Raw genomic sequence first — 27,430 nt, 5'->3', positions numbered from 1 at the left:
AACTCCTTATGGAGCAGATGGACAAGATGGTATCTTTGAAATTTGGCTGCCTAAATCAACAAGTTAATTAAACAGATAAGGGGATCGCCAACCAAAATTAGCTGAAACAAGGTTTTTTCAAAAAGTTACTCGAATTCCTCAAGTCATCGTTGGCGTTAAGTTGAAGTTCTATCAAATTCATTTTCTGACGACCATGATAGTCTATCATTGATAGAATAACAAATTAATAAGCAAAAGCCGCAAAGTGAAAACACCACAATCGCATCTCGAGGAGCTCATCAACTTGGCGAATTCGATTGAAAATTCGTGTTTCTGCGCCCGTTCTCTCAAAACGAGATCAACGTCGAATTTAGTTAGCCGTTTTTTCTCATGGCTGGGGCAGAGAAAAAAGTTCTCTCGAAAAAGGCAACGGCGCCTTTGAAGGATGAGGAAAAAACCGGCAGGAGGAAATCGACGGACAAAGAAAATGCTCATCTCACGTAATCTAAATAAAATTGGTTTTTTTAGGACCCCCCCCCCATAAAGAATTGCGAAAATGGGCCTCCTAGGAGCAATTTTTTCTCTGAAACTATCTTTGATACACCCTTAATTTCAATTTAAACTTTTTGAACCAACCCTTGACTACAATCATTTTCTTTATGATAATCTCTCGATCAAAAATTTAAGGATATATAGGCCGTTAAAGGTCAGGTTCCTAAGAGCAAGATTTTTCGGGTTTTTAGTTGAGGGAAACCCTTAATTTTTTTTCAGGAGAAAGCGAAGGCTCTGAGCTACAACCGTTCGTCTAACCTTAATTTTACCCGAAAAGGGGATTTCAAAAAAGCTCATTTAAAAATCAAATTGAATATTTCTTTAGAAAAGCTGAAACATGATTATCTAGGCCGCGAAAAAACACCAGCGCTCTAAAAAAGCACCTATCGGAGACGCATTTTTAAAACACTTTTAAACCTCATTTTATCAAAAATGTTTTGGCATGGTTTGACTGTATCTCGGTTTTGATGACTTTAGCGTGTGGTTTCAGGCGGCAGAAAAAGCGAGAAAAAGAGGCGAGGAAGAAAAATCTCAAACGTGCCAGAGCGGCGAGCCTGGGAAATGCCTTTTCGGAAATTGAACAACTTCTTGGTAAGAAAACCTAAAAAACTCATAAATTATTAAAAACATGGGGCCGAAATGTCCTTAATAGTTCGATGTGTATTTTGAGGAAATGAAATAATAAAGACCACAAGAATCTTATGCGTCAAAAAAGGAGGAATAAGGGTATCACTTTATTATTTTGGTGATAATTCTCGAGGATTTTGGAGAATTGCTCATAATTCTAAGAGTAAAATTTCGCAAATTAGGGATTCTCCGAGATCCTCGAGAATATTTCCAAAATAATAAAGTGATACCCTTATTCCTCCTCCTTTTAGTGGCATGAAATAAGGGGCACAGATCCAAATTAGGGTCGAGAAAATCCATTTACCAGAGGAATCCAGCCCTTTTGAAGGATTCTTTATATTAAGGGTGTCACTTTGTTAAAATTCGAAAATACGTTTTCTGGATTTCTACAGCCTAAAATCAAATATCGTGTATTGATCACCAAAGCAGCAATTTAAGCGTTTACGGTAAATCCTCGGGCGGATCAAGAAGAAGATTCCGAGGAGGTGACGATCGAGAAAATTGAAGAATGCCAGGAAATGTTGAAATCGTTGCGCTCCAGGTTCGGCCGCGTTTTAATTTAAAAATTGGACCTTTTCAGACCTTGGCCGATGACGAAGAAGCTCCAAGTTCTTCAAGAAAAACGGGCGGTTCTACTCAAATTTGAGGGAAAATTGTCAAAGAGAGGGCAGCAATGGGAGGCGATCAAAAGAAGCGTTCAGAATATGAAGCGATCTTATGACAACTTCTTGACCTCGCTGGTCCCGTGGGATAGCCGAATCAAACGAGTCGAGAGTTATTTTGGCTCCTCCGTTACTTCGTTTTTCACGTAAGCTTGATTGCCATAAACTCGGAAAGTTGGGTTTCTCGTTTGATGTTTTTTGTTATACCGCGCGTAAAGTGAGTTATCTTTAGAAAATCGAATGTTAACCGTATCAAATTAGCGTTAGATAACGTGCCTCATTGAAACCAAGATCCGCCTCAAATATGACACAAAGCGCGAACTCTTGCCCTTTATTTGTCATGTGACACTTTTTCGCAAAAGTTACATTTACGAAGAGGATAATCTGCTCTCTCAGAACGTCAAAGTGGACGGTTGAGATGAGTGGATACAGTTTCAACTGCGGTTCTGTTCTGAGAATAAGGGGATCCCAACCGATGTCAAAATTTTGGCGAAATCGTTGTAGACACCCTTAAGCCCGAAAAAAGGCGATCTTCTTGCTCAAATAAGGGTGTCATCATGTTAATTTTGGATTTTCAAAACGTAATTCTCGATTAAAAAAATAAACGAGAGACATCCTTATTTTCTAACTTCTATAAAGAGATAAATTTTAGGCTCCTCCGGTGGCTTTGCTACATCAACGTCTGCATAAGTGTTTTAACCATCTCCTTCGTTACCGTCCCAGAGGAAGGAATTCCGAATTAGAACCATGTTTATTCACAACGCAACAAGGCTCCTTAAGTTAAGGGTGGGCCATGTTTTGTGAGCAAAACATTAGCAGGCGCGTATTTTTTTCTTTAGGAAACGTGTAGCGGGTCATTTTTGAGACGAGAAATGACTTAAACTCTGTTGTAGCGCTAAACAAAGCTGTTGGGTGAAAACCGCAAATATACGGACTTATATTATAGCGCAAGAAAAAGTCATTTTTCTAAAAAAGATTTTTGCTTTTTTGAAAAGAAAAATGTAGATTGCCAATTTTCATAAATAGCTGGAAAAAATTCGTTAGACATTCTGAACAAAGCTCCTGATTGGTGCTTCGCAAACAGAGTTACAGTATAAAAGCATGTCTGCAAACGAGCCAGAAGACTTTGTCGACCGAGCCTGGGATCTTGGAATGGTTTGGGGCTTTTCCGGACAGGATTTGGTTCATTAAAGATTAGTATCATCCTTTCGATCTATCTCTTTAACGATGATTTTGTTAACACAAGAGATAAGATTTAAAACACGCTGACAGGATTAACCCCGGAATCTGCTCAATCGTTATTTATGCACGTCGGTTTAAAATATTTTTAAGCCACGTTCTAGCAAACTGCTCAGAATTGAGCTATTTTTGAAGCTGACGATTCAACGGAGATTATTATTAGGCGCCTCTGAACAATTTAGAAAACAGTGATTATGCACAGTTGAGAATGATAAACGCTTGGGTTCCTGGTTTATCGAGGCTTTTCCTTATGGAGGGAAGAAAGCCTTTATCAGCGGGCTAGAGGGTTTGTTCATTACGGAAATAATAATTCATAAGACAAATTTGATAAAAAATGTTTCTTAAAAAAAGGATATTTTAGGGTCTATGAAAATTTCCTCGATAAATTTTTTTGTTTTGAATTTTTGCAAAAATGTACCAAATTTTGGGTGCTTACTGTATAATATAATATAATATAATATAATATAATATAATATAATATAATATAATATAATATAATATAATATAATATAATATAATATAATATAATATAATATAATATAATATAATATAATATAATATAATATAATATAATATAATATAATAAATCTGGTGAACCAAAAGAAAGCTGAAATATTCGTACCTCTTTTATGGCTTTTATACAAATCAAACCTACCGAAGTATGGCGAAATTCACCCATAAGTTTAATCCCTCCATTTTACGCGAACCATAGTAATTTTCTAGCGATATGGATTCTAAAGGCTATCGCATCCCGCTGGCTTATCTTCTTTGCACTGTTGGAGGACTGATAAGCGCGCTGAAAATTGATAAATTAATCAATTAAGCTCCGATGGAGGACTTTAAGTTCCATGAGTTTTATCATCCCCATTTTCAGCGAAAAAGAACATTTTCAGCTTTTTTGTTTTGCTCAAGGAAATGACTCGAAATTCCCGACTCGCTGGTTCGACTGGCGGTGACGATGACTACGATTTCAGCTGGAAAATTTTTACTGCTTGGGACTACATGATCGTCAAGGGATTTTCTCAGAAGTAGAGTTTGTTCTTCGAGACCAAGTCGAGGTTTGAGGCAATCAGGAAATTCCATTCATAGCTAATCCGGAAACCGCTGATAACAAAGTTGCCTCAATCGCGACCGTAGTTCGGGAGTCGATTGTGGATGATCAGGTTAGAAAGAAATGGCAATTCTTCTTTCTATATAATCGAGGCAATCATTCAAGTAAAGAACGTTAAATTACTAAATTTAATAATTAAATTTTATAGTTAAATCAATTATCTCCTTTGAAAAAAAACAAAAGTTAAATTCTACGATTGAAATGATTATGGTTTTAAATTTCTGTTCGTTAACATGATTATTTACAGAATTTTTTTCATAACGATAAAAATAGTCAAACACCATAAAATCTTAAAAGGCTGGATTCTTCGGATTTCGTTTTTAAATCCTATGGTCGAATCAAAATATTAAATATGGTCATTACACAAAGTAGAAGTAACTATCACTATTCATTTCAGGAAAAAGAAAATGAACTGAGCACAAAAGAAAAGCGAATACTCCTTGGTAAGTCACCGAAAGAATAACCTATTTCCTGAAATCAGCGCTCTTGGATTTTAAGTGCATTCTAGTGTTATGACGTGCTTTGAATTCACCCGGAATTTAAATTGAAATAAAATGGCCTCAAGTATACACGAGCGTTATCTCACTTCCTGATTGAAGGATCGTAAGGTAACGCTTTTTTAGTTCATAAACTCTAATGCTCCGTAAAAACATAAAATTACATTTCATTTTAAATTTTTACGCAACGTGGTTTTTGCCAAAGATCTTTCTTTTTAACTAAAGCAGAAACCTTACCCCATTATCAAAAACCAAGAATATCTGATTAGAAATTTAAAGTATAGTTCCTGTCAAAAAAACCTCTAAAAGGTATTGACCGAATCATTTTTTTGGTTTGTTTCTATTCATTTTTATGCGATCAATCGCTGCTTACATGACATTGGAATCCGTTTTACGTCAAAATATCATGATTCTAGCTTTAGAACCTCCGCCCATCCATCAGCTGCCATTATTTTTCTAAGGACGGCCAAGTTGAAAAAATGATAATTTTGCTGATCGAATTTTTAGCGATGCGAATTTTGGCGAATATTCTGGTTTTGGCGATTATTGCTGGGTCGATTGCGCTGATTGTTTGGAGGACGATGGCGTCGACTCTTTCTCTCTCCGGAATGGTTTTTTATAATTTTATAAAAAAAATTAAATCATTAATTAAAAATAATTCAATAATAATTCAATAATAATGAGAGAAAAACCATACTCTTCAATTTAGCGAATAAAAAGAGAAAGATCCAGTTTCATTTTGTTGAGAATTTTCATGTTTCATTAATCATCTCGTAGATTCTTCATTTATTTTATCAAATTTTAACGCATTTTTTTATTTTCAAAATCATGTTCTCTTATGTCCAACTCTCCAAAAACGGGTCTTCAAATAAACAATATCTCCGCAGGAGACCCTTTTTGTATTCAAAAATGCTCTTGAGTAGATGTTTTTCTAGCTTGTTTAAAATAAGTGCTGAACCTGAACCTAAAACTGATGGTTAGCAAATCAACGCTATCATTAGAAGATACGACAAAAACCTCATAATAAGACAACCACGACGATCCGACCAAATCCCCGAAACAACAAAACACAAAGACGAATTGGTTCCAGCAAAACGAGCTCTCACTCGTGATCACGGCCATTACCATGATTGCCCCGTCTCTATTCGAGTTTGTCTCGTTGATGGAAAAGTACCACCCGCGGACTGCGCTGCGAATTCAGCTCGGTCGGCTGCTGCTTTTGTACATTGACAAGGTCACGACTTGAATCGCTCTTTAGAGTTTTTTTCTCAGCGAATTTGATGTCTAAGTGATTGACAATCATGACATAGTGACCAGTTTTAAGCTTCCGCTGCTTCCATGTTGTATGGTTTTTATCCGATCGTCAATGCTAATAATGGATGCTGGGAGACGCAGATTGGACAGGAAATGCTCAAGTGAAGGTCAAATTAGTCGATTTTCAATTACAAAATGGCTCGAAAAATCGCAAAAAATGCCAACAAAGTTTTTGACCTCTTGAAGTTGACCATTATCGACCTAATCGTCACTATCGCTGCCATTCTCGTCATCGACTTCTTCCGCGCCCTTTTTGTTCGAACAATGAATTGGGACTGCTGTTCTTGGGACATGGAAGCCGGCTGGCTTGGGTATGGTGAATTTAAAATTGCGGAAAATGTTCTGGCTCTCTGCAACAATCAAGAATGGGTTCAAAAAGTTTGTACAAGTGCTGATTAGGCACTTGAATTGCCTTGTATAAACGTTGAAGCTACATGCGCTTCGTTGATAAGGGTCTATCTTAAGGGCGTGTCTTTTCAGTAGTTTTTACTATCTCATGTCTCGAAAGCCAGCTTTCTAGCCTAGCAGACATTCTAACCCAAAAACCAGGTAAACTTTCTTCCTCCTTCCGTCGATTAAAAAAATTCCCCAGCTGTAATTTGGATCGGCGCGTTTTTCTGCCCGCTACTGCCGCTCATCAACGTCTTCAAGTTGACGATAATTTTCTACGTTCGATCTTGGGCCGTCCTCACGTGTAATGTACCGATGGAGCGCGTTTTCCGAGCGTCCAGGTAAAATTAACGAAATCGTGATATTTTCGGGATTTGGACTGCTTGTTTTCAGGTCAAATAATTTCTACCTGGTCTTGTTGATGATTATGCTGTTTGTTGCGATTGTGCCGATCTTTTATGTCATTTTTAATTTGACCCCCAGGTAATCAAAATATATCAACAGTGTCAAAAAGGTTGCCCCGTTACAGTAGACTGCCTGAAATTAGTTTGACAAAATTAAGGGTGTCAACATCGATGGAGGGACTATCTTCTAAATGCCTCTTGAAAAATCGATGTTGACACCCTTAAGTCCATTTTTTAGCCATTGTGGCCCCTTTGGCGGGGCAGAAAAAGTGCACCACATCATAATCGACTTTTACCAAAACGACATTCCACAGCGAATCAGGCCCCAGTAGCTCTCAATAATGTTGCTTAGGTTGAGCAAGTTGAGCTAAGAGCTTCCCGCGAGTCCTGGTTAGAAAGATTCTCGATCTTGTAATCTCACCCTCGATCATGATCCCAGCGGTTTGCGTCATGATCCTGGTTATTTACTACTTGCAGAGTCTTGCTCGAGGAGCTAAGGAACAAAATGCGAGGCTGAAATTACAGCTTCATTATGAGCGAAACGAGGGAAAACGAGTTATACAAATGAAAAATGCTGGCAAGGAAAACGTTTTGCAAAGAAGAAATTTTCAGTAAAGTTTATTGTCTGTGAACCCTAGTAGTAAAAAATCGGGTTAGCAATGTTCACTTCCTGAGGACACGTATACACCCGTCTTCAAAATTACGCTACCACGGATTACATAAAAACATGATAGGAGCTCTCTCCATTAATCTCCTTGACCAACCCTCTTCTATTTTTTTTACTAAACGTCTGAACAGGATAAAACGCCAGAAGAAACTCTGGACTCGAAAAACCGCGACTCGAAGTCAAGAAAGTCAAAAGTAAAAACATCGACATCTCGTTCCTCAATCAGGTACAAAAATCCGCCTCAGCAGGAGCCGCAAATCGAGATAAGACAACAGGCCTCGATCATCTTTTTTAGAAATGAGGTGGATCAACCAAGCGAAAGCCAAGCAATACAGGAGGAAGAGGCAGCTCAAGTTCAAAACGAAGCTCCAGCGCCAGGAAGAGGGGATGATGTTAATGTAAATGAGCCCGCATTTTTTGACAAGTGGGCGATTTTAAAACTAGCTTTGATGATGTTAGGTCATTCTTTCTTTTTCCACGCGATTTGAAATTCTTTAGCTGGAAGCTATTTTTTGTCAGATTTGAACCGTTTTGTTTGGCATATTCAAGTGCAACCTCAATAAACATCCTTTCGAAAAAGCGCCAACAAAGTCAAACTCATACATGGAGCTCCTCAAGATACGGTTTTGAGGCACTCGTAACTTACACTTTAAACACTACGGAATGTAGCATTATCCAACTTGCGGCGCCACTTTTGTAGAAAGCCACCATATGTAAAGGTGCACTTCTTACAAAGAAGAAAACGTTGATACTTTGTAAAGTTGCATGAAGCATGCTGAATGCAGCTTTTTGCACTTTGCAGATACGTTTTATTTAAGAAAAAATCATCATATTTTTTCTTGTCAAAAAAAAAAACGCATTTTTCGTGACAACTCACGAAAAATTTGATTTTTCGACTTTTGATCAACATTTTTAATTTTCTTTATTTTTTTTAATTTTGTTTTTTAAAAACACTTTTGGATTTCTAAATTGTTTTCTAAGAAAAGACCCCCTTAAAACCTAAAGAACTCTCCGAAAAATTCTTCCAGCACTCCGGAAGGGATTCGAGTCTTGAATTAATTTTCTCTCATAACATCCTCGAAGCCATTTGTTCAGATAATTGATGCTCAGCCTGGCCCTTCCCGTCATCGATCTGATAGTTTTATGTCAACTGCTAGAACGATGCCTTCTATCGCGAATCTAGCCGGTAATCACCAAGCCCAGAATCTTGGTGATGGGAGGAGGGCGAAAACGACTAGTAGGACTCGATTAGGAACGAGCTTCATTCCCTCCCCCTTTCCCTTTCTTCCTCCTTAGAAAACTTGTCTCCCACCTTTAACCTTGACCTTGGAGAAAATACTCCTTTTCTCTTTGCAGAATTGACAATTATGCATTTGAAAAGCTAATCCCCTGCTCCCCAAAACATAACCCAACGTGGTATTATACAAAACTCGCCGCATGGAAAAGTAACGCAAACCCCAACAAAGATAACGACTGTCTGCTCACGAGTCTTACTTTTGAAGAATTGCGAATCTCATGAGAACCTGAGCATTTACTATCTAATCTTTCTAGTGTGCTACGTAAGGGGAAGGAAAAGTAAATTCCGCCGATTGGAGCGTTATTCAAATTATTTTTATCTCGGTCCGGAATTATGCCCTGAGCCTATGAAGCTGTAGAAAGAATCAAATGATACAATGATGAATTCGGAGTGCGACGAGCTCCTGAGCGAAATCCTCAGCCATCCATCTTTGAACGCCGCCTCTTCCGTAAACGCCGCAAATCTGCAAAGGTTCCGTTCAATAAGCGGTTGTTGATGATTTTCAAAAATTATAGCTCGGAGGAAGAAAGCGAGTCCGAAAGCGGCCTCTTCCTGGCAAGCGAGACTCAATATCCAGGAAGGAACGGAAGTCGATCCAGACATGGTACTCTAAATATTTTGAGATTGGGGGAGATCAATAACGGCGGATTCAGGGAAACCGAAATTGTCGCTTTTGAGAAGGCAGAAGGCGGAAATGAAGGCACAGATGCAAGATTTGCGGGCGAAAATTTATCAGAATCAGCTGATGAGTCTTGCTGGCTTCTCGCTCGGAAGCTATCCGCTTTTTAATGGGCCACCACAGGCGAGCGTTGAGATAAGCGTGGACCTCGAAGTTTGAGGTTCAAGGAGAGTCCTTATTTTGAGAGCTTATTTTATCGCTTGATAGACGCACCAGGTGAATATCAATCCTGGATACTTGGCGAATATTCCATATCAAATGCCGGCTCAGCAGTCTCCAGCTCCGCAAAGTAAGTTGCTTTTTTATCAATAGATTTCTTGAAAAACCAAAGTTATGACACGGAGTTTCAACCTTTGTTCATTTAACCCCTAATTATTTCATAAAACCGCAAAACCCTTAACACCATTTCTTAAATTTAAGATCATCCGCCAGTCACCCCACAACTAAGACACCAGAGCCCTCAAGCGCCCGACATGCTGCACATGATCAAGCAACAACAAGAGCAAATTGAGCTTTTGAAAAACCAGCTCAACTCGAATTTCCAGCGACCGCCCTCTGAAGATATTTCAGCTCGGCAAAAATATGAAAAGCGCCGGGGAGCACGGCAATTCTCCGATCCACCAGTGGCGGAGTTGACTGATAAACGGTCGTTTTCTAGGGCGAGTACTTGCTCGAATAGGAGCAAAGGGAAGATGTTAGCGCCAAAACCAGCGCTGAGAAAAATGATTCCGACTCTCGAAAAGAGCCCGAAAATCCATGTCCGTCGACTTGCTTCACTTATGTTTCCTAGGTTATCGTTCAATATCTACTCTTCTTCAATTCGATTCTAGAGAGGAAAAAGTCAGCCAATCGACAAGCGAGTTCGGGACAGCATGCAGCAGTGTTACTAATGAAACTGACGGTATGTCAAGTGCACTTAGAAAAAACGCGTGGATCTCATCAGGCTCTCATCATCACCAAAAATAACTTTTTTTTTCAGAGGAACTTGCATTTGACATGCCGCAAACTTCGGACGAAAATTGACGCATCAAAATGGAATGAAGATTGATTGCATGCTTTCTTTTTGACGATAATTTATTAAACTATACACAAATAATAAAAATGCTGTCTATTCAAATAATTGTTGAGCTTGAGAATCTCGCAGTCCAGGTTTACAATTGGAAAGTGTTGAAGATATAAAATCGTCTGAGAGGTTATCGTCCAGTTCGGCGGTGGAAAGATACGAAGGTCGGTTAGAAATCTAGAATCGACAATCAAGAGACCAATTGATAAATTGGTCTTACCTGTGACCAGCGGCCACTAGGTCTTTGTTCATTGTCGATCGGTGTTTTTCTGAAGATACTTGTGAGGCGATCGGTTCGGTTGATCTTGGAGGTTCTTGTCGATTTGGCAGTTTTGCGACGAGTTAATCTGCGAGACGGCGCAGCGGAGGGAAGACCTGGTAGCTCGTGGCGGATGTGGTCGAAATCATCGGTCTCTTCTGAAAAAAAAATTTGAAGTTTTCTAGCAAAATTTATTGAAAAAAGAGAGAAAAATAAATTTTCAAATAAAAAAATACCATCGATAGGTTTTCTTTTGAAGAATTTTATACACATTCGCCCATTTCTCCCCCTTCTTTGTTTTCCTCTTATCAGCAAAGAGTTTTTTCTTGCAGCTGCAATTTTTAATCGAACAATTTTTGCCTTTCTCTCCGTTTTATTTGGCTAAGGTGAGGTCTCGTGCCATCTCAGATTTTTAATATTTGGACTTGGTCATGCATCACACACAAAAGTCGCCACTCCGAAAACGTCACACTGTTTCTGGAGGAGAAGCGGAGGAAGTAAGGGCTCTTTTCAAACTCACAAAGAGCGGATTACGAAGCTCAAAATGAAAGAGTCTTTCAGTGAAATTATTTATTTCGGATTAAAACCATTCTTCACTTGGTCGACAAATAATTTTTGTTCAACCTCAAATTTACAATTTCATTTTGCATTTAGCAATCAAATTTTGACTCAATAAATACACATCATTTCGATTCAAATATTATCTGAAGGCTGTTTGATTTCAGAAATTCTTCTTTTCCTTCACCCCAGGATACGTTATCAACGTCAACACTTCTATGATAACTATTCCTAAATGTAAACAGTCGCACATAAAAAAGCCAGTTCTCTGTCAGTTCGAAAATTCTCAAGTACAACATCCTTGTTCGATGAGAGCGTTCCTTTTTCTAATTCCCTTTGGATTGCTAATTTGCGCTGTTATCACTCCGATTTTCTATCATTCAAGAGATGTCTTTGAGGAAGATAAAGTGGTATCGAAAGATGAGGAAGCGAAATTGAATACTACTGTACCAAACTTCATTTCAACGAAGACTACGGCAGGAAATTCGGAAAATGCATCAACAACTACCACTTCAACTCTGACGGACAACTATACAGTTACCACTGCCAGCTCAACGACTACTCAGAATACAATTGCATCAATAGATGACCATAAAACAACCCCAACCACTGAAAGTATACAATCATCAACAGCCAAACCAACAACAACGACCATCAATATTGCATCAATAAGAACAATAAGTGCGTCAATAGGCACCACGACCACGACAACAAAACGAAAAACAACGGATTCTGCCATGATCACCACAAAACTATCGACATCGAGTTCAATTACTCCCGCTACGACAACTACAACAGTTCAAGATCCAACAGATCCGTGCCCACTGAAATGTCTCAATCCTGATAACTGTGTCGAAATTGTCGGAAAGGATCCTTTGGTACCAAGAAAGCATCGAAAAGAAGCCGAGATAATTGCAGCAAAGGAGTTCCGGCTTTCAGTAGGAATAAATTTTCCGACAGAAGCGGGAGAACCCCTTGGTAATGCCATTCATGTCCGGAGTGGATAATTATCACCCAAAAATATGTTTTTTGAAAAATTTATTCCACTCTTTAAAAAAGATTCATACGCAAACTTCAAACAATTTCACAAATTTTGGAGATGGATTTTTCTCCGTATTCAATCCGAAAGGTCAGCAAACAAAAATGCTGATAACAGTTTCAGATCGACCTCAGAATCATATACACGAATTCATGATTGACGCTTTGCTTGGGCAGTTTCAGTGTCTCGAGGTTAAAAATTTATACCGTGTTATTAGTTAAAATTTACCTGAATTTTAAGATTGAACAACGGTTTGACGTTGAAACCGGAAAGTTTCAAAAGAATTTCTTCTTCAACGGAAACATTATTAAGTCATGGACTTTACGACAGGGAGATGTATTCACTGGCCCTCTTCAAGTTTTTATTTCTGATAAATGGCATCATACAGCCGAATTATTTTCTGTTGTGAATTTCATTTACGAGTCTTTATAAAAATTCTCATAAATCAAGTTCTTAGCGCGCTATTTATTGAGTCTTCTATGATTTCAGTTATTTCATTTATTATAAGAAAAAAAGATGATTTGGTAGATTATTTATTCATCGGATACGAAAGAGCTAGAAATTTTGCATAATGAAAATAACAGATAGTTCTTTTGGAAAGTACAGTAACTAAGATAAGGGTCGATGGATCTTGATATAAGGGTCAGAAGATCTGCAAAATAAGAAAAAGGGTCATAATATCTTAAAAAGTAAGCTGAGCAACAGATAGTTTTTTGTAGGGACGTATTTCCAGTAGGGTCGAGGATCTGCAACCGTAGCGGTTTCCAGGTTCGGTGGAAAGATTGTTTTCTTGAACTCATCGCGTTGCAAAGAAACGCGGAACGCATAGAAAATTGACGGGAAATATAGGGGGTCGGTTAAAGGGTTACGTAGACGGAGTCTTCTGAGACTTCTAGGGACTGGTTTTTCTTTTCAAAGGCTCAATATTTTTGCTGAATATAAAACTGGGTAGAGTCTTCTCGGAAGACTTTTATTCTGTCTCTTATTTCTAGAGCCAAGCCTGGAATTCTTCGGGAAGGTCGATTTTATAGGTCTTTTGAGCCATTTTGTCGAGGATAAGGGCGCTCTTTACTTCTGAAATACTTATGTTACTTCCCATTCAAAACATAGAAGCAGTAATTTTTAAGATCGGAGCTCGAAAATTACCTTTGTCAATGAAAATTTCATATCTCATGAAATCGGGGCTCGCACTCTTCGCATTATTTTCGGTCCTCTTTCGAATCTCCTCCAGCTGGCTCTGGACGTCTTGGCGCGGGTCGAAGTGGTACACTGTCGTCTGCTCCGCCTTCTTGTCGGCGATGATCAGGTCGACGAGTGTCTTGTCGTAGCAACCGGTGTCGTAGATTTTGCGAATCAATTCGAAAATACGCCGACGGTACTTGTAGAATTTGTCAGCATTCTTCGTCACCGATGCCATTTGCCACCCTCTGAAAGATAAAAAACATCAATTATTAATCCGAAGATAAAATAATCTCTCTATAAATTTGACAAAAAAAAGCCTAAAATGACTCAGAATTTATTTATCTTTAGAAAATGATTATCTGGCTTAGTCCTTTTCCATTTCCTGTTTTCTAGAAATTTCGATCAAAATGAAGAATAAAATCCTTTGTTGACCTAAAAAATTCGAATTGTGACTGCCAGACAATGTCTACTAGACATTGACTTATTCATTTTTTCTGGAAAGAAGATCATTTCTTGAGGAAAATTCAAAGGTCATTTTTTTCGTGAAAAAAGCAATAAAAACTCATCGCCAAAGAAACAGGGTCACAAAATAAATAGTAAAATTCTCTCTCGGGAAATACTCTCTGTCCGGTTTAAAAAGGCTAGAATCTGTATCGCGCTTACTCGCTATTGAAGACGTGAGCCGTAAGCTGAGAGATAAGCTTCTGGAGGACTGCCTCTGGTGGAAGACAACGTCGCCGTTGAGAACATCTCTGTTTGACCGTCACAGTTGACATGCTCTAAAAACGCGATAAGCCGTTTATTTGAAGTCTTTTTATGTCTCTTTTTGTCACGCCTGGGAAGCGAATCAGGCCACTGGGTAAAACAATCGGATTTTTCTCAGCGGTGGGATCTCCCACGGCGATTGAAGCGGGTGATAACGCGCATTTTATGCACTGTGAGTGCGTCACAGTCTGATTTTTACGGCGTCTTAGGGGGAGTCTGCGAATTTGGAATGACTTTATGCCTTGATTCTTCTCAGCCTGAAATTTCTGTTCAGAATGAGAAAAACTCTTCTCCTAATTTGAGGTTTCTTCCTTGATTTCAGCAAATTTAATGAGTTATTCTTCGGCTTTTTTATTAAAGGACCATAAAATTTTATTCTCCGATAGAAAAAAGCCGTTCGAAATGTTCATTTTTACGGAATTGTGCGTTTTGGCTGTAACCATAATCAAACAGCCCCTTCCAAAAATTTTCGCTTCTTGATTCAAGGGCAACCATTTTTAAAAATGAAGAGACATTTGCATGATAATTTTTGTGCTGTTTTTCCAGCTGATGAATTTGTAACTGTTGAGGGCGAGTTTGGACGATGTTCTTTATGCAAACGGTCAGGATTTCAACAAAACTTTTATTTTTTACTCAGTAAAAGGTCGAGAGATTCTACCTGTTATGCAAAAGGGATGCGGTGTTGCACATTTTGCGCACCAGGGCATTTCAATTAATCTTTGAGGGCAAATCCTCCATCATATTCTGCTACAGACCAAAAATTCAAATGTCCTGTCAAGAGTTGTACAGCCGATCGACTTTCTTATCAGGAGTTTTTTGTTGGATCTTGCTGTGAAAATGCTTCGAAGAACTTAGCAGTAAATTGTATGAAGTTTCTTTTCAGGGGACATCTATCTGATTATATATTTTTATCAAGACAAATACGAACATATGATGATTGTCAATAATATTTTCGAAGAATCAAAGAAGCAGGAACACAATTCCTCTTCTCGCTTGCAACATAAAATATTTGAGCTGGACAGTGCTAGAAGTTCCTTAGCAAGAGCTAAAGTGAGGATTGTTGAAGCTGAAGAAATGCTCAAGATTGCGCAAAAGGATCTTGAGGATAAGAAAAAATACCGGAGAAAAGTTCAGAAACGAGCTCTACTTCTTGCGAATTATGTGATGAAAGAAGATAACAATGATTTAGGTACTTTAGTGGTCCAAAAAGATAAAAATCAACTGTCGTTTGAAGAAAATGACCAGCAATCTGAAGTCAAGTCTGAGGCCGAGGACAGGAAATGTAAAGTTTGCTTCGAAAAATACGATGACGATCACCCTGAAGCTGCGATTTTCCCATGTGGCCACAAATCCTGCTATAACTGCTTGACGTCTCTTACTCAGAAAATTTGTCCGATTTGCCGAGCTGAGTTTACCGGTGACAAAATTCTCAAGCTCTACAGCTAAATCGAAATCAGGAGCGTCAAAGAACTCATCAGATTGAAAGACGATTGATAATAAAAGACCAAAAACAAGCTATTAAAATATTCGTTTATGTACATATCTGGGCGTATTTTGTACAGTTAGAATCAAATTTTGCAGATTTCTCAATCATTCAAACAATCAAGCGTCTTCTTTGTCTTCTGGGCGGTTTCGTTTTTGTACTGTTATATCTCCGTAGAACTCGAATTCTTCTTTGAAATTTCGCCATCTTACAGTTTTCTTGTGGTTCAAAGTGCTTCTACGGCTAGAAAAAAGCGATTAAGATGGCATCAAAAGTCGATAAATTTAGTACCTTGACGCGAAGCTAGCCGAGCTTAGCTGACCAGTTGGAAACTTCAGATCATGATTTTCCATGTAGATTCTTGCGTTGGAAGAGTCTGGCCGCTCGGAAGGAGTATTGGATGGATCGACCGCTTCAGAAGCGATGCTGCCGGAACTGATGGTTGCCGATGAGTCACAAATAACTTTTTGCGGTACGGAGAGGGCCTTGTTCAGTTTTTCTTTCAAAGGTTAAATACAAAAGGCAAAGCAGGATTTACTTAAGTATTCAAAAGGGGATTTTTAGTGCAGAAATATGAATAAATGATTCTAAGGTCGTTTACATTAGTAACCTATTTTCTTCAATTAATAATTGAATGACCATTTTTAGAGTCAAAACTTTTGACTCAAAAGTTCAAAAAAATCAATAAGATTTCTAGTCGATAATCTGTTTAACTCGTAGCCAAATAAGTCTGTCTGATCCTGCCCCTAAATTTAAATTTTTCATTGTTTTCACAGGTTGAAAAAAAATTTCTTTGAACCGCAACAAGAATTTTCAATCCTGCTTGTTTAAAGTGAACCGCCGCCCCTTTGCCAAATATTTTTTCAAGACTAAGAGCCTTACGTACTCTCAAACATAAACATCGGCGTAGGTCCTTATTCCAGTTTTGCAACTGTAGTTGGAAAGGAAATGTTCAACAGTCATCGCTATTTTTGTTTTGATGTTTTTCTTGTTTTTTTGTTTGTTGGAAACAGATTTTTGAATTCAAGATCATGATTGATTTTAAGTTTTAATTAAGGGTTTCCTTCCGAAATCGCTGTCTGATTTGCTTTGGCTACGATTTTTAACCTTGTCCTTCAAGCCTCTTGATTTTATCCAATTGCGATTGAAGTGCGTTTGAAGAGAGCGTTTCCGAGTTTACGAAAGTGGTCAATTGTTGCCCGGGATTGAGCTTTTGGGCTTTCGATTGATCCGGGTAAGGAGCCCGCCCGCTTTCCTCTCCACCAACACGTTTGTCTGTTGGATTTCGCGGAAGGCTTTTTCGCCAATCGTACTGCTGTGATTCTGAAAGTAAACGGTTAAAGACTCTTTTTCTTTCTTTAAAAGAGTTCAACAAAAGTTAAGTTTGGAAAAAATGACCAACAGGGCGCTATTTTTTGTTTGACCCGTGACGGTTAAATATATTTTTGTCCTCCAAAAAGCTGCTTTTTGAGAAGTAACGGAATAAAAAAGACTTGAATAACAGAACCAAGAGCAAGAGGGGCCCAAGATTGTTGACTTTAGATACATTTAGAAGAGTAAAAACTCATCAAGAATCCTATGAGGGTCTTTTCTGGTGGAGATTAGGACTAAATTATTGAAAAAAGCCCTTCGAAATTTAAGTTTATGCTGAGTTTTGGTCTTGTTTGGGCAAACAGAAAGGTGTCAGGAATCGATGAGAAGTACGACAATTACGACCGAAATTTCGGCCAAATTTTAGACCAAGCAGATGCCCGAAAATAGTCGTTTTTGGCAACTTCTGGTCTGTTCGCGAAGATTTTCATAATTAATGCTCATCGTTTTATTTTCTATCTTCATAAATTTTAAATTCTTCATTTTGTTACCGAATAATGACATCAAAAATAGAAGCTTCTGTCTGAATCTACTCCCTGGGGACATTTTTAGCCCGGTTGAATGATTCATAACTAGCTTGACTCGGTCTTGTGATTGGCAACAGGAATTTTCGATAGCGCGCCTCGAGTCAAGCGGCCAATGGGCCATGGAGAGCTCAGAAATAAAATGGGTGACTCATAGGGCTAAAAATGTCCCCAGAGAGTAAAAGCTGTATCGTCTGATAATCTTACGCAGCTCGGCATTTATTTAATTTACTCGAAAACGTGGCACTTTCCAGCTTGTTTCAACTGGGTATATATAATTCAGTACAGTATTGGACGACGAACAAAGGATGAATTAGCAGTTTTTGTATTTCTGCGTATCATCGCTCTTAGGACCTGCTCCCAAGAGAGATTGAGCGCTAGAGGCGGATTAATTATCCATCTTTCAACTTTGATCCGGCGCTTTTAAAAGCGCTCAAAATGACGAAACCTCAATTATTTCCGAAAAAATGCGAGTTTTGTCATTTTTCAAAATCGTTTTTGCAATTTTACATGTTGTTGTGGGAGAAGAATTCTCGTGGATGAAGCATTTTGCTCCTAAATCAGCAATAAAGAGCAGAAGAGTCGGTGATTTGGAACGAAAGGGTTTCGGGAAGTTTTAACAATAATAAAACCGAAAGGCGTTTTTACGGTTTTGTCTTAGATATAACTTATATCATATAAGCTTAAAATAAGGGAGTCAACAGCGAATGCCCTGAAAGTAGCGATTAGGTTTTTTTGAATAAAGAATAACTTGAACTCTGGGGATTTTTAGACCGAAAACTTGTCGGCAAAAAGGTCCCAATTGCAAGCTCTGACTGTAAGACCCTGTTTCGAAATTCTTACACCGTTCTTGTGAACCGCTTTTGTTACCCTTGAGCCGATCACTGTCGCAAGACTTCGTTATTCTATTGTAATCTTAATCGAAAGGCCTTACCAATTGGCAACTGCATAAAACTTTGAAGATTTCTCCCGCTTTTTGGCCGATTTTATGGATAATTTGAAGATAAACGATGAATCCGAGAAATATTGAAGAAAACTTTTGCATTTAACTGTTATTTCTGTTCCTCCAAACGTCAAAAAAGAAAGTAGAATGATCTATTATAGAGAAAATAAACCAATTTACCTTCGTATTTCTCAGGCACGTGGCCAGGCAGTCGTCCCTGTCGCTTGTTTCTTCCTTTCAATTCCTCGACTCTGTTTGGCATTGGATACTTGGCGTTGTTGTTATTGTTGATGTCTTGACTTTGACCTGGCATGATGCAGCAGCGATTCATCAAGTCTTCCTTCGCGCCCCGCGCATCCATTTGAATGCGGAAAGAGTCCTCTTCGATTCGGCTTAGAATTTCAAGAAGGCGACGAGTGCCGCTCATAGTGAAATGGAGCGGAGCTTGGCGGTTTTTAGGAAAACGTGTGGGGAGGGGAAAATGAGCTTAGACCGCACTTGACTTTCAAATATTTTCCTACTGTCAGTTGGGCCTGTCCAAGACCGTCGACCAGAAGACGCAATTTTCTGTCAGAATTGGTCGACTGAGATTCAGAAACTTGGCAAAGATTGCCGAAAATGAGTCATTAACAATGAGAAAACCGAGATAATATTGCTTGATTTTAGCAGATATGACTCGAATGCTAGATTTTGAGACTATAATATCAATTTTGGCTCATTTGTTGGTTGTTTTATGATATTTTATGTTCACTGGTAGATAGAAAAGGGTTGTAAAAATCAGGCGGAGAAAACTAGAAAAAATTTTGGCCAGAAAAAATCGGTCAAAAATCCCGTCAAAGTAGGGCCATTTTCGCGAAAATGCACCAAAAATGGTCAATTTTTTACAATTTTGTTCATTTCGACCCTTAAGGGTACGGGTGTCGGCTTTCTATCGCCCGTAATAATATAATGTGTATAAAAGCAAAGTATTTTATAGAATCTACAGAAAATTTAAGCTCGAGTCATAATTAATTGTCAGCTGCTATCATTGTTATTTTACGAGTTATGCTCTCGTAAAAAATTGCCGAAAAAAAATTTTCGGCTCAGATTTTTTTCATCCGGGGCTTTTTAGAAAGCTTAGAGAATGAGGATCATCATGATATTCTCGGTTTTACGTGAATCTGTCTTAAAACATTTTTAGAGCCGAAAATGTGTCGCTCAGTTTCAAAAAATGCTAATTTTCGGTGTAATAACAAGGATGGTTTTTTTCAAAAAATTAAATTCCAGACGAAATGTAATTCAATCTCAAAAATCTCTTGACAAAATTAAGATAAGAGTCTGAATTTTTACATAAAAATATAAAAAAGGTATGTTTACAGGCTCATTTCTTCGGAATTGAAGCCTCTTTTAGGCCCATTTTCACCATTTTAGGTCGAGATCACGACTTAAAGCCAATTTTTAAAACAAAAATTGTTTATAAATCCAAATTTCCTCTTGACAAAATGTAGAACTAGGATGGATCTTTGCTCTTATGTAGGCGAATTTTTTCCACCACTTCTGTATCACGAGGAATTGAGCCCTAGTTAGAGCCTCGCCGACACCCGTACCCTTAAATCTAATTTTTATCAAATGATTTTAAGCTCAACAGATTCGGGAGAATCTGTAGATTCTAAAAATATAAGATTCATATCCTGACTATGTGTATAAGCGAAATTACGATCACCCCTGAAAAAATTCTCGTCGACCCTCCTCCCTTAAGCCGATTTTTTAAGATTCTTTGACGATTTTTGACGATTTTTTTGAAGATTCTTCAAAATAAAAGGTCGATAAACGATTAAAAGAGTTACTTCAAAAGTATTTGAACTTAAATCTTAGGCAGAAACTGTAGTTAGTGAGCCTCATTGTCAGAAAATCACCGTCAAAAGCACGTGAGTACGCGTTTAGCTGAAAACTGTCATCGCTGATGTGTACACGGGTAAAATGCCTGCTCGACACTTTGACATTTCAGCACTTGGCGAAAGACGCGATATTCATCGCCCGGAGGTACTCAACGTCAATTTTAGAGTTCAGACAGTTCAGAATCTTATCCCCCCTCTTTTTTGATCTGGCGAAAAGGTGGATTTATTTTCGACTCTTTGAAATTTGATGAAATTCGTATTCTAAGCCTGTCCTTCTATTTCCGTGTATTGTCGCGTCGAATTTGCATCGGATTGATCGAATTGATTCGGCGAGTTCGTGACCTTTTCGGAGATGGACGTATTCGAGGACGTTCCTGGAGCCGAATCCGACCAGTAGCCCACGTCATTTGCCGCCGCTGATTCTGATGAGATTCCCTTCTTGCCTTCTCCAACTGGCTGGTTTTGAGCTGGCGATTCTCGTGCCTGAAATAGATGAGGTAAAAAATCGACACGCGTGTTGAGTCTTAGGGGCCAACGCCTGTATCCTGTTGTGAATGTTTGATAAATATCAACTTATGCAGCACCGTCATCCGACTCGTAATTTGCATAAAACACTTCCCATGACAAAACAATAAGAAAGGACCGTTCTGTTTTTCACTCTGATAGCAAATAATTTCACCTAATCTTACATATTTCATTTCAGCCACTAAAAAGTAACACTACAAATCGAGAAGCCGCTTGCGGTTTCGAGCTTAACAAAAATGAAGCCGCGCGAAGCGCGGCTATTTCATTTATTGCTCGAAGCCGCAAGCGGCTTCTCGATTTTTAGAGTCACTTTTTATTGGTTGAAATTGCTGAGCATTTTTTTATCATTCTATCGTCATTTTTCTGGGAGACAAAAGAGTGGCGTCATTTGACGAGAAGAAAAATAAATCTCTCGGAAAATTTTTTCATTATGTTTTACACGGGGCTCAGCACTTGTTGTCTTGAGGGTGTACTCGCGAGTCTAGCTGTTGTAAGAGGTCGTCGGTTAGGAGAGTAGCACAAACTTACGTAGTTAATGGCGGATAACATGCCCCTTGAAAAATTGAGTTTAGAAAAAAAAGATGAATTGCAACTCTAGAATCAGTAAAACGGTCGTAATTATTGTTGAATTTCATCTTTAGTTTTCAAAAATGACGGAGGAGCGCGAACCACTTCCACTTTTCGGAAATGTTCGGGAAATAAGGAAGTGTTCAAGTTGTGGATTCAATGTAAGAACACGTCTTTGGAATTTTCGTTGAACCGTGCGTAAATGTGTTTCCAGGGGCTGAGCATTGTAAAAAGCAAAGCTGGAAAAGGAACTTGGAAACTCTGCTGTCTCTTTTCTTTTTTGGGACCTTTTGGACTTCTGGTTTTCGTGGGTGACAAGCACAAGGTTGGGTTAATTTGAAGAAAAACTGTTTCATAATACAATTTTTAGGACAAGAATCATTATTGCATCAAATGCGGAAAGAAACTCGGCGAGAAGAAATATGAAGCCAAGATTACAGATTGTTGCCAAATGATGGAGTTTTGTGGATGTTAATGAGAAAAATAGAAAATGCTTCAATCGCAATTCTATAATAAATGAAGAACCATAAGCTTCAAAATAACTATCGCTTATAAATAATATTCCTATTCGGATCATTCGAGGCTTCGAAATTAATCCGTACAGGTCGTAAATATAATTTCTCATGTTATTACTGAATCATAATCATGATCAAGATTCAAATAAAATGCCGTTGACAAACTTACATTTGTTTCTTTATAAATTTGATCCACTTCTCTCGTCTTCTTGATTAATTCCATCGCAATGAGCACCGTCAAAGTCGCAAAGGCAAACGTCAGGATCCAGCTTATCAAGAATGGAGCTCTCGAAGTGCCTTCTTCCGTTTCTAGAGTTACAGCTTCTTCGATAGCTGTAATCTCTTCCTCTCCGCCAGCTTTGGTTTCGACGCTTTTCTCTTCTAAGAGGATTTCGCCCGCTGCGGTCGGCGAACTTAGCGAAAGCATCGTCAGAAAAATCGAGTCTAGACAAAATGGTTACATAATGAAAAAAGTTATTTCCCTCTCTCTTGAAAAAAAAAGAGGTGGCTAAGATTCAGATTTACGCAATTTTAATTTAGAAGTGTGCAATTTTGTACTTACGTATAAAACTCCACAGCGCAGCGCAGACATTTATAAACAACCAGACGCAGGCGCCAATTTTGAAATTTTCACGCGAAAGCTGGAATTTAGCTGACATCGTTGTTACCAGCTACAATCAGGTTCTCAAGAATCAAGGGCGCGTTATTTTACTCTTTCTTCAGCAACATTTTTTTTCTCAAAAGAAAGTACCCCTCTTATTATTGGGGTCACCATTTGAACGGGTGAGTTTCTTAAGGGTATCACTCTCTTAACGAAAATACCGTATTATTGCTAAAAAAAGTCGAAAACCGTGGATAAAAACGCAAAGAAAATAATACAAAACCGCAAATTGTACCCCGTATATTTCTGCCCCGGAAAACACGCAATTTCTCAAGAAAAACATCACGTCGCAAGATTTCATGAACCTTTCCTGAAAAAGAGAGCTCAGCAAACTCAAGACAAGCAAAGATATTCCACCAATTGAGAGCAGTTTGAGCGAAGGATTGAGCTCGTCATTAAGCGTTGATAAATTTCGACTGAGTTGTAGAAATGTCAGCACCTGAAAAATAATGATTGAAATTTTATCTAGATCTATTTTTCTAAATCAAATCTAAGCATGAAAGTTCAAACTTGATTTTACACACGCAATGTGTGACGTTTTATGATTCCTTGCTGTCTTCTTTTGACAATCAAGACGTACAAAAAATTATAAAAAAAAAGCAACTTGGAAAAAATAACGAAATCGAGGAATGATTCTAGATACGAAAATAAAAAAATCATAAGCAAAGGAAAACGCCCCTGGAGAGATACTTTTTTTCGAGCAACTCGATTGAGATTCAGAAAGCAAAATCAAAACCAGTCAGTATACACTAGAAGTTGATAAGTCCTCAGATTCTCGATAAATAATTATTAAGATAATGCGAGAACTAAAATTTTTTGCAAAAATCCTTTCCACGAAAGAACTCTTGGCAATGTTGAAAGTCAAAAGTGCCGTTGCGTCGCAATTTGGTGTCCCCACCCAAAACATCTAATTTTGCCTTACGCAAGGGTAAATTTTAGCTTTTGCAATTACACATGTTCCTGGCCCGATATTCGATCATCGATGTTTGCAGAAAAACACCAGCGTAATTTAGAACGGTCGCTCGACCAGGGTTGATCGCGCAATCTTTTTGACCTTGACCTAAGCGGGTTTTCTTGGAACAAGAAAATGGCTTGAATATTTATCAAAAAAACAACAGCTGTTTTGTTGAATTTTGATCTGTTAAATATTGAATAAAGGTGAATTTGAACTACTTTTAATAAAAAATTTGCGTTAAAATTAAACTTAAGGAGGGGGTCGACGAGAATTGGGATTTCCGTGACCAAAAATGCGGGAAAACCTGATTAGATAGGCAAAATCTAATTTTCCTTGCAAATAGAAAAGGGTTGAAAAAATTAACCGGCGGAAACTAGAAAAAATTTTGACCAGAAAAAATCGGTCAAAAATCCCGTCAAAGTAGGGGCATTTTCGCAAAAATGCACCAAAAATGGTCAATTTTTTTACAATTTTGTTCATTTCACCACCTATATCTAATTTTTATCAAATGATTTTTGGCTCAACAGATTCGGGAGGATCTGTAGATTCCAAAAATATAAGATTTATATGCAGGCTATGTGTATAAGCAAAATTACGATCACACCGGAAAAAATTCTCGTCGACCCCCTTAAAAGAAAATATTTTTTATTCAAGTTATAAAATAAAATTTTATTCGTAAAATATTTTCTTAGATTCTCAATATTTTTATTTAATTAAATAATTGAAAATAATTAATTAAAAAAATTTAATAATAAAAAATGATTTTTTTCAAAAAAGATAAAGAAGCAGCCAAAAATATTTTTTTTCGAATAAAAATGGGGAAAGCTCCTTATTCTTGAGTAGATCCCGCTCTCCATAAATAGCAAAGTGCTTTCATTTGTAAAAAGAGTCTAAGTAGAGAGCTGTGTTTTGGGAACAGAGGCTCTAACATTAAAACGCAAGCGTGTTATCCTCTTTCTCTCAATTGGAAAATTAATAGAAACAAAAACGTGGACCACTGCTGACAAAACGCGAAAGAAATTGCGATTTCAACATATTACCAGTAGAGCAATTATTGAAGATAATTATTTTCAAAGTAAGATATAAAATGAGGGCTCGGCAACCTGTGAAGAAAACCTGAGGCAGGGTCTGATAGATTCTCCATGAAAAGCCGCGAGCGGCTTTTATAACAGCGTAGCCGCGACGCGGCTTCGAGATACGTATCATATTTCAAATATAATTTAAAATCATGGCGAAGCCGCTCCGCAGCTTTTCGACCCTGACTACGGTTTTAAAGACAGGTTGTTGAGCCGAGGCCGATAATTTTGATTATCGCGGAATATTTTTATATCTGTTTTTTTTTCTTCAAAAAATGTGCATTCAGAAAATTGATCAAGGAATTTTGGATCGTATATTTGAAATAAGCAAAAAGGAAATCGACTCTATCTTTCTAAAGGTTTTTTTTAATTTACCGCATTTTTCTGCGACTAAGAGCATAGTTTACTCCATCGCTAGTTGGAAACATGCGCTTGCGGAAAGCACGAAAAAAATGCTCTCCTCAGAAGTACTTGGCGTTGGAGGAGTGGTCCAACGAAGACTGAAAGATCATCATTTTTTTAATTTGGAATGTCTGGAATCATTTCGAGTCGAGAAAAGAAAATGCGTTATTCTAAAGCCATAACCTCCGGAAACAGCGCTTGACCGATTGAAAATGCATTTTTTACTTGACTTGGTGCTGTCTACCGCTTCCTGCATAATCTTTTTTGGAGCGTTTTCGCAAAATTTACTTTTTTTCTATAATTTTATTATTCCTAATATTTTTCCATTGAAAGGCCGCTTACTTCTCCGAGATTTATAGAAGAAAAAGCCGCGCTAGCTGCCGCTTAAATTTCGTCTGCTGAAGCCGCAAAATCTTTATTGACTTTACGGAAAAATTCTCTCAATATCAAATATTTCATCTTTTCTTGAAGATTTGAAAGACCATAATCATACTTTTCTTTTGACAAATGAATGTTTTAATTCATTATAAAGCTGACTCAAAACCTTCAGTAATTATTCGCTCTCCGTCAGAAATTTCGAAAATTCAAGAGGCCCTGCCTTTTCCGAAAAACTCATACATCCCTTACATCGAAAATCAAGAACCTCCCTCACTTTTCCTAACGAGAACTCACTAAGGTCAATGGTAGGCAATCGAGGTCTTACAAATCTTCCAAGAAGACTCTCTCTCTATTTCATTTAAAAATGCTCGGTCAATTTCGCTAAGAATCCGGAAAAATTCTTGTCAAATAATTATTGCTCACTTTTTTTTTCAATTATTATAAAGTTCATTTTGAATCAGAAAAAAACGAGAATGGCTCAAAATTAGCTTGGAACCTGAATCTGCATATGAGATCATCGCGCGGTTTCTAACTGAAGGCAGCAAATTTTGCGAAAGATTGATTTAGCTCAATAGAACGCCCACTTGCTATAATTAACCTCAATGCGTTGGCTACCATTTTTGTGGCGGCTAACGACTTCCTTTTACGTACGAAAGCTTTCTGTTAATAACCATCATTATTTCTTTATCTTGATTGTGTGTTTTAATATGCTCGATCAGCGAATTCTTTTCCAATTCTAATTTGACTCATTGCGTCCTTATTTTTAGGAGAAAATGGATAGGGAGCCTCAATTTTGAAGAAAATAGGAAGACCTGAAAAAAGAAGCCGATTTTTTAATAGAAAAATTTTTTGATTTTTTTCCAAAATTGAAAAATGTCCGGAGATGTCCGAAAATGTCCTCGATCGAAGAAAAACTGGCCAAAATTTCTTCTGCCAAAAAATTGGTCAGATCATCGCCATGAGTTAAAAATAAAATCAGTTGCTTACTGTCAATGCTATTAGCTTCCAATTTTCCTTTATCATCTTCTTTTCTCAATTTTCTTTTTCCTTCTTTATGTCTTCCTTGATAATGAAACTCTCTTTTTTGATAGAAAGGATAAATAAAAAATAAATACAATAGTTTTCGACTTGTTTGAATTTTTTCTTGGTAGAGTCGCGATCAGAGCCAAGGACGCGCAGAGCGGAAAGAGAAAATCTAGAACCCTCCGAGGGCGCTCGCGCGGCGCTTAGCGCAAAATTGAGAAAAAATATGCGCAACGCGCATCTAACGAGGAATCTGTATATTTGGCTTTTTTCGAGTTTCAAAAGATGACTTTACTAAAACTGAAATTCAGAAAGAAACCAATTTTTAAGAATATGGGCTTTTCAAATCGAGTCTATTGAAGAATTACGAAGCCAATAAAATGATGACATCGATGAGGACTTCTTTCGTAAGGGTCTCCCTATTATCGGCCTTTTCTTGAAATTCATCATGGAAACGCGCTCAAAACTGTCATTGAATTTGACAGTGAATAACTATCCCAGGAACAGCTATTGAGTTAGAAAGGCTTTCATTACTGTCTGCCCGAGTTTTGCCACAGTCGTCATTTTGTACATTATCGCAGGGTAACCTCGCTTATCTAGAGCCTAATCGAGCATAGTTATTCTTCTTGAGCTCATTCCTTGGAGTCAAGCTCGAGCACTTGATTACGTTGGGATAAGATAGAAGGATACCTCCAGGTGCCACTCTAACCAAGGCAAATCACCCCCTTTTGAAAAGTTCCACAAGCGGGGCAAAATCCAGCACCGTAAGCTTCGGTTATCAAAATAAAGTTCATTTTCCGGTAAAGAAAAATGGGTGCCTTTATCATCCAAAATCTCCTGACGGAA

General features: G+C 38.0%; 6 protein-coding genes across 6 annotated transcripts; 2 read left to right on the top strand and 4 right to left on the bottom strand.

Annotated features, from left to right (window-relative positions):
* Positions 1 to 424: 424 nt before the first annotated feature.
* Positions 425 to 8,738, top strand: LOC145701092 (transmembrane channel-like protein 3). The gene is given in 18 exon segments (XM_081778321.1): positions 425 to 479; positions 1,597 to 1,699; positions 1,739 to 1,966; positions 2,473 to 2,561; positions 3,934 to 4,067; positions 4,133 to 4,222; positions 4,568 to 4,613; positions 5,175 to 5,275; positions 5,737 to 5,901; positions 5,985 to 6,074; positions 6,159 to 6,363; positions 6,574 to 6,712; positions 6,765 to 6,854; positions 7,014 to 7,097; positions 7,171 to 7,363; positions 7,574 to 7,668; positions 7,738 to 7,840; positions 8,538 to 8,738. Coding segments are annotated over 18 exon segments (2,211 nt in total).
* Positions 8,739 to 10,511: 1,773 nt separating this feature from the next.
* On the bottom strand, positions 10,512 to 11,125 carry LOC145704126 (uncharacterized). The gene is made up of 3 exons (XM_081781564.1): positions 10,977 to 11,125; positions 10,702 to 10,898; positions 10,512 to 10,658 (listed from the first exon to the last, which is right to left on the bottom strand). The coding sequence occupies exons 1-3, from the start codon at positions 11,011 to 11,013 to the stop codon at positions 10,527 to 10,529; spliced, it is 366 nt and encodes a 121-aa protein (XP_081637690.1). The 5' UTR covers positions 11,014 to 11,125; the 3' UTR covers positions 10,512 to 10,526.
* A 46-nt stretch (positions 11,126 to 11,171) lies between these two features.
* LOC145701091 (uncharacterized) lies at positions 11,172 to 12,769 on the top strand. The gene is made up of 4 exons (XM_081778318.1): positions 11,172 to 11,237; positions 11,466 to 12,290; positions 12,358 to 12,528; positions 12,578 to 12,769. The coding sequence occupies exons 1-4, from the start codon at positions 11,172 to 11,174 to the stop codon at positions 12,767 to 12,769; spliced, it is 1,254 nt and encodes a 417-aa protein (XP_081634444.1).
* An 85-nt stretch (positions 12,770 to 12,854) lies between these two features.
* On the bottom strand, positions 12,855 to 14,339 carry LOC145702715 (uncharacterized). Its single transcript, XM_081779977.1, has 4 exons — positions 14,183 to 14,339; positions 13,484 to 13,764; positions 13,338 to 13,411; positions 12,855 to 13,245 (listed from the first exon to the last, which is right to left on the bottom strand). Exons 1-4 carry the CDS (start codon positions 14,293 to 14,295, stop codon positions 13,195 to 13,197), a joined length of 519 nt encoding a protein of 172 aa, XP_081636103.1. The 5' UTR covers positions 14,296 to 14,339; the 3' UTR covers positions 12,855 to 13,194.
* Positions 14,340 to 15,802: 1,463 nt separating this feature from the next.
* Positions 15,803 to 18,999, bottom strand: LOC145703422 (uncharacterized). Its single transcript, XM_081780779.1, has 3 exons — positions 18,786 to 18,999; positions 16,059 to 17,090; positions 15,803 to 16,010 (listed from the first exon to the last, which is right to left on the bottom strand). Exons 1-2 carry the CDS (start codon positions 18,964 to 18,966, stop codon positions 16,870 to 16,872), a joined length of 402 nt encoding a protein of 133 aa, XP_081636905.1. The 5' UTR covers positions 18,967 to 18,999; the 3' UTR covers positions 15,803 to 16,010; positions 16,059 to 16,869.
* A 1,449-nt stretch (positions 19,000 to 20,448) lies between these two features.
* LOC145703671 (uncharacterized) lies at positions 20,449 to 26,708 on the bottom strand. The gene is made up of 5 exons (XM_081781056.1): positions 26,549 to 26,708; positions 23,063 to 23,189; positions 22,652 to 22,762; positions 22,259 to 22,533; positions 20,449 to 20,965 (listed from the first exon to the last, which is right to left on the bottom strand). The coding sequence occupies exons 1-5, from the start codon at positions 26,582 to 26,584 to the stop codon at positions 20,744 to 20,746; spliced, it is 771 nt and encodes a 256-aa protein (XP_081637182.1). The 5' UTR covers positions 26,585 to 26,708; the 3' UTR covers positions 20,449 to 20,743.
* Between the last annotated feature and the right edge of the window lie 722 nt (positions 26,709 to 27,430).

Source organism: Oikopleura dioica, chromosome PAR, assembly GCF_907165135.1.
Source record: "Oikopleura dioica chromosome PAR, OKI2018_I68_1.0, whole genome shotgun sequence".
Lineage (NCBI taxonomy): Eukaryota > Metazoa > Chordata > Appendicularia > Copelata > Oikopleuridae > Oikopleura > Oikopleura dioica.
The sequence above is the reverse complement of the archived record's forward strand: the minus strand, read 5'-3'. Positions and strand labels throughout refer to the sequence as shown.